The sequence below is a fragment of the Gavialis gangeticus genome, unplaced genomic scaffold (assembly GCF_001723915.1).
Source record: "Gavialis gangeticus isolate Ggan-Ray unplaced genomic scaffold, GavGan_comp1, whole genome shotgun sequence".
Taxonomy (NCBI): domain Eukaryota; kingdom Metazoa; phylum Chordata; order Crocodylia; family Gavialidae; genus Gavialis; species Gavialis gangeticus.
In genome coordinates, this window is record NW_017729032.1 from 56,389,799 (window position 1) to 56,396,609 (window position 6,811).

Below are 6,811 nucleotides of genomic sequence, written 5' to 3' on the forward strand. Positions count from 1 at the left end.
ACATGACACAAGCCACATCACCCTATAGGTGCCATTGCCTACAGGAAGTGGTGTGTTTTAAACACACCAGCCTGATAGGCCTTTAGGATTAGGCTGAGCCTTTAATAGATCTTCTTGTACTTGATGGTGATATGCTGCTGTGATTACTTTAACTGGCTCAGCAGCAAGTAATACAAGACAGAAATAAAGACGGAAATAATAAAGCTTTTAATACAGTGTTTAAAGATGAATAAACACCTCACTCCAGAAGTGAAGGTAATAAGGAAATCAGTCCTGATTTTGATATAGCTCTTGGTGCAGTACATAATCGCCCAGCCCCTTTTTTGATAACTTTGTCCCTACAACCCAGATAATCATGTTTGCTTTCATGAATATTTCTTTTAACTTCTGTGAACACAAAGAAGCAAGTGAAATCAGAACCCTCTGTGTCAGAAATGCAATAACTGAGTTTCTATATCACTCCCACACTGTTTCTGAATGACAAGTCTGGGCTGTGTCCTTAATCTTACAGGTGGCTGAAGGCTCAATGTTAAGAATCTGTGAACCTTACTACTCAAAAGCCAGTGTAATAACTCCTTGTCTACTAATTTTTCTTTGGAGAGTAATATAAATAGTTATTTACTTTCAGTTTCTTCATCGGCAGATTTACCTCCATTGGGCAACGACAGCATTAGCTGACTGTTGGTTGCTGGATCCATTGATCGTCCATTTTGGTTTGCCATTTCTCTTGCATGGTAAGGGGGAGGTGGTGTGTCAACTAAAATAAAAGATAAAGATATAGAGATCAACAAGCTGGAAAATTATAACCAACTCTGCCTGGTAAATATTCAATATACTTCGGTACTGTTCAACAGGAAAAGGGTCCAAAACCAGAATGTGAGTGTGAATTCATCTTCTTCAAGTTCCAGTTCAGGACTGCTTCAGATTCAGCTCTCTGGAGTTCAATATGCTCATACAGTTTTAGCTTTGGATTTTGGTTCAAAAGGTCTGACTTTCCATATGCAATTTGGATGCTGCCCAAAGTGATACAAATCCTATGTTTAATTTCAGTTGTTGCAACCCAGAACTCTGGTCTCAATCTAGTCTCAAACTCAAGCTCCATGGAAGGAGACCAGTATCCATCTTCAAGCAAGGAGTTCCATAAATATGAACCAAAACCCTGTTCATGTGGGAGGACAGAGAGAAAGACAACCTGGTTAACTTCAAGTGCCTTGAAAGGGGAAGGGAAGAGTCCCCAGAATATTTCAGGTCTAAATTAGCATCTCGTCAACAAGCCCTTGATGTGATTAACAGGCAGGAAGTGGAAAACAGGTGTTACTGAAGTGCCTTACCCAGGCATCAAGGAGCAAATAAGGTTCTGTATTCTGAAACCCCTGCAGCCTCTGTATCAGATTCAAGCAAAAAATAATGAGGAATAAATTACAACAGTCTAGCCTGGAGGTAGCAAAAATATGTATAACCACAATGAGCTTTACATGAGACAGAAAAGGGCTAGTGGAGGCCACTGTGATGTACTGTGATAAAATATAAGCTTCTAGGCTGAGAAAACAATGCAGAAGGTCCCTAAGTTCCTGGGTTGCCTCTCTCTTGTATACCAGTGGTGCATCCAGATGACAGTGCATCTGTAGGGGCATGCATTTGCTATGGCACAAACAGCAGTAGCACGTCATTGTGCCGCTGCTTGGTTATGCCCTGTATGTGCACTCTGGCACATGTCAAATTATCCTGGATGGGGAAGGTGAGGCTAGTGTCAAAACTTGTGCTGGTAGCTTTACTTGGGGATCTCCTGGGGCAGCAGCTGCACTGATTCGGCTGCATGGAGCCTGACTGGCAGCCAGAGCATAGCTCTGGATAGCCAGGCTCTGTTTCTGGTGGTGCTGTCTACTGCCTCATGTGCTGCACCACTTCTTTTGGAGATTGTTTTTTACACCAGGATCTCCCAGTCTCAAATTCTGGCACTGTGCTGCAAATCAGCAGCATGGTGAATGGGCATGTGTGCACCACATGCAGTTTGCAGAGGCTCAAACAGCTTTGAGGCATCACAAACCACACTTGTGCACTCACTTAGATGTGTCCCCGGTAGAGGTGCAAAAGGTATTCACAGACAATTCAATACAGGTGGTGACAAAAGCATTACTTATCAGGATTGAACTTTAGCCTAACTGTCTTCCACCCAAACACATCTTTCTGTGAAACAACCAATATGCAGTTCCAAGAGACTGGCAGGATGGGAGGCACAAGCGGCAGGTTCCAACAGCACGACTTCCCAATCCATATCCTAACATAATGTCTTTCATTGGATCAAACACATCAAAGTAGCACTAAGCTTGCAAAGAAACTGGGCAATGATAAACTTTTGAGAACCCCCTTCATGAGGAAGTTCAATCCCTGAAGGGTTGCCGTAGCACCCACACCTGCAAGGAGCACCACTGAGCTGGTGACAGAAAGCTGATATGTGTGATGCTATCAGCAGGTATCAGTCTCCTTTCCTTCTTCCAGAAGATTTTCCACCATGTTAAGCACAACTGTCTGTGTCCAGGACTATTTTGTTTTTTTAAAATAAGAGCAATTGAACACACATGGGATTACCGCAAATTCTACTCTCTCAATAACTTGTTTCAAAAAAGGAGAAAGTACAAGGTACTTCAGTGATTTCGACGAGGGGGTGCAAAGCACCCTGTTCAAGTTTGCTGATGACACTAAGATGTGGGGGGAAGTGGGCACAATTGAGGAGAGCAACAGGCTACAGTTAGACCTAGATAGGTTACAAGGATGGGTGGAGGAGAACAGGATGGGGTTTAACAAGTGTAAGGTGATGCACCTGGGGAGGAACAATCGGCACCATACATACAGGCTAGGGAACTCCCCTCTTGTCAGCACGGAGGTGGAAAAGGATCTGGGAGTCATTATTGACTCCAGGATGAACATGAGTCGGCAATGTGGGGAGGCGGTTAGGAAGGCCAACTGCAGCTTGTCGTGCATCCACAGATGCATCTCGAGCAGGTCCAAGGAGGTGATCCTCCCCCAGTATGCGGCACTGGTCAGGCCGCAGCTGGAGTACTGCGTCCAGTTCTGGGCGCCGCACTTTAAGAAGGATGTGGACAGCATCGAGAGGGTCCAGAGGAGGGCCACTCGTATGATCAAGGGACAGCAGGGTAGGTCCTATGAGGAAAGGTTGAACCTGTTCAGCCTTCAAAAGAGAAGGCTGAGGGGGGATCTTGTGGCCTGTTATAAACTGGTTAGGGGGGATCAGCAGGCGCTGGGGGAGTCCCTGTTCCCCCGAGCGCCGCAAGGAGTGACCAGGAACAATGGTCACAAGCTGGCGGAGGGAAGGTTTAAGTTGGACATCAGGAGGCGCTACTTCACGGTCAGGGCGGCTAGAGTCTGGAACCAGCTTCCAAGTGAGGTGGTGCAGGCTCCCACCCTGGGGGTTTTTAAGAGGAGGCTGGATGACCACTTTACTGGGGTCATTTGACCCCAGTGCTCTTCCTGCCATGGCAGGGGGTCGGACTAGATGATCTGCTCAGGTCCCTTCCGACCCTAGAAACTATGAAACTATGAAAGAACATTTTAAAACGGAAGCTACTTTTTGCAAATCTGGGTGCATCTAGATGAGATGCTTACTGAACACTATTGCACAGTAGGTCATTACTACTGTGCAGTAGCACTGCTGGACATGAACCATGATGTGACACTACTGCATAGTAGTAACAAGTTATTAACAGGCAACCGTGCCAGGATGCTACTGTTCAGTAATGTCTACTTTTTTGCCTACTCTTATTTTACCTGCTCTTAACAATTTCACAATGGGTGTTTCATGTAGATACATCCTCTGACTACTTTCACTATGATCAAGATAAACTCCTTCCTTTTAGCTGTCACCTCATTAGCAACAACCTAGTCCAGACCAGTGGCAACTGACCACCAACAATAGCCTGACATGCAGAAAGAGAGACAGCCTAGCAAACACCTAGAATAGCTGAGGTATTTATCTCCCTCAACCTCTGTGCTGCAGGGCTTACCTAACCCCCTTCTGATTTAGTCAATATTCTTGTCAAAGAACAATAGACACCAAAAGAAAATACACAGCACATCATCTACCAGCGGGCCTTCTGATTCCCAATTTGTGTCATTTACAGAATAGTAGACTAGGATGAGGGCTCCATTCTAACACATCCCAGGAAGGAACAGAAGGCTTTGGAAAACTAAAAAAGACACCATCTCTCAGACATGTTTCCACATTAGAAAAACCCAACATAGGCTTCAATCCTGAAAGCAGACATGTGTGTAACCCTTCTCAGACGGGTAAAATGCAACTGGAATGCAAACAGATAAAGTTACAAGTTTGCACACAACAGTGGGACCCTACTTAGGAAGTCCAGATACTAGTACAGAAAGCAAGGCTGACATTTTCCCCTGTTTGGAGAGATCTAGCTGCGCCTGTGTATCACTCAAACTCTATCTTGAAGGCTTAAGTGTGCTTTAATGGTCTGTGCATGTTGGCTGGCTCTGTACCTGGCTGGATTCAGTGACTGTGGATACAGACCAATTCATGAAATGACCATGGAAGCTGCAAAAGAACAAGTATTGTACTCTCCAGATTAATGACTATTATTTGTTTCAGTAGTGCCCAGAATTGGGGCTCCAATGTTGTAGGCATTATACAGATACCGAGAAGAGATGGCCCTTCTAAGAAACGTACAGCCTGATTTGTGGAGATGAAACAGACAGATGTGATAGAAAAGAAGGGAAACAGACAAGGAAGATCAGGGTAATGAAAAGAACATTATCTGCCGTACTAGGGACAGAGGTAGTTACAACACAGACAGAAGATACCTAAAGCTATGACAGCCTTTCTAAAAATACATAAAATCAGCTACCCCTTCATGATGCACATATCTTGCCAAACAAAAATGATGTAAACTGATATACTGAAAATGGATTCAGCTTAACCTGAATTCCAAGTGGTTTTGCACAGCTCCACTTCAGTGAATTAAGTTAAATCAGGCTGTCCCCACAAAGCAACTTACAGGTGGCCTGACTCTCCTGTTACACTGGTGTAAATCAGGTCAGCTCTACTGAAGTCAGGGGGACTACAAAGGTGTGTAAGCAGACTGGAAAGAGAATTAAGAGAGATCTGTATGCCCCAGAATGTCAGGATATATCTGCTAAGGTGCTGAACATGAGCTAACATGATTAATGACAAGGAATCCTGGTTTTCTGTTTAAAAATCAGAAATTCTCTGGGGAAAAAATCCCAAATTCTCTGATTAAAAACCCCAAATCCATGTTTTTCCACAATCAAAATGAAACCCCACTATATATATAGGTATCAGTTGAACACAATGTTTTATTGATTTATTTAAAATTTTAAAGCAATTTGGAAGCCTACCAGTGCCTCAGTCATTATAATAAAATACAATCTAAATACTTACATATTTTGGTGCTTGATTTTGTTATTTTTATCATGGAAAATCAGAGCTCCTCCTGCCCCTTTTGTTACCAGGACACGGGTCCAGCTGCAGCTGTCTCCTTGCACTGCTTTGTGGTGCTGAGCAGCCCTGATATGCCAGTGCTCTGCTCCTGCCCCTCGCTCCCAAGCCCCAGCCACCAGAGCATATAGACCAGAGGATGTGGGCACAGGCATAAGCGATTGGTGCCTCCTGAGTCAGCAGGGACACTTGCCTGCCCCAGTGGCCAATCAGCAACCAGGGTCGGTATGATCATGGATTGCTTCTCCTGGTGCCCCCACTCCCTGGGTGGCATTTTCAGGGAGGGCACCAGTGCTCTTGCCTGCCCCACCATCTGTCAGCTAAGTGGGCTGGGCTGTGGCTTCCTGTAAACTCTGGGCATGGAGCACAGTGGAGGCACCAGGACCAGTGCAGGACACTTACTAGCAGTAAGTTACCGCTTGGCTGCATGGGGGCCACTCGTCACTCCTCGCCATGCTGGCATCCCTGCAGGGAGAGAGAGTAGTGCGGGACAGGCAGCGGCTCCTCCCTGAGGCAAGGCAGAGATGGGGACTAGGACAGAGCCAGGCACCACACGGGCTCCGCTGGCTCTAGGGGACTGCTCCGCTCCCTAGCCCCTTTGAGTGAGATTCGCCCCAAGCCCCAACGCCATGTGCCTCCCCGGCCCAGGGCGGTTGGGAGAATAGACAACCTGCCTTGTGAGAGGAGATTGGTGGGTCGTAGCTCCAGGGCTTCTGCTGGTCACATGAAGGAGCGAGGAAGAGCTTACCCCTCACAGCTTTAAGCCCTGGACACTGGCCACAGCCAGAGGTGGGAGATGGGCTGGAAGAGGGGGTGCTGGTGCCCCCGGAGGTAGTGAGAGACCTCCCAGGTGCAAGGACTGTGGGGGTTTTGCCACCATCTAGCATGGGGCATGATCAGCTGTCTAGGTCTGTTTCATAGATTTCATAGATTTTATAGACATTAGGGCTGGAAGGGACCTCAGAAGATCATCAAGTCCAGCCCCCCGCCCAAGGGCAGGAAGTCAGCTGGGGTCATAGGATCCCAGCAAGATAAGCATCCAATTTGCTCTTGAAGGTGTTCAATGTAGGTGCTTGAACCACCTCCGATGGCAGGCTGTTCCAGACCTTGGGGGCTTGGACAGTAAAGAATTTCTTCCTTGTGTCCAGCCTGAAACAGTCTTGTAGTAGTTTATGACCGTTCAACCTCATCATCCCTTGGGGCGCTCTGGTAAACAAACGTTCCCCCAGATACTGGCGGTCACCCCTGATAAACTTATAGGTGGCCATCAGATCACCCCTGAGCCTGCACTTTTCCAGGCTGAAGAACCCCATGGCTCTC

At 46.5% G+C, this 6,811-nt stretch overlaps 1 protein-coding gene across 3 annotated transcripts in view; it reads right to left on the minus strand.

Moving 5' to 3' along the window:
* SMAD9 (SMAD family member 9) overlaps window positions 1-6,811 on the minus strand; it is a 50,203-nt gene that overhangs the window by 25,104 nt on the left and 18,288 nt on the right. For 2 of the 3 annotated variants that reach the window (XM_019525275.1, XM_019525277.1), the window contains exon 3: window positions 623-757. In XM_019525275.1, the coding sequence (XP_019380820.1) occupies window positions 623-757 (135 nt within the window). The remainder of the gene's footprint in view (window positions 1-622; window positions 758-6,811) is intronic. The other variant, XM_019525276.1, reaches the window with a different exon arrangement.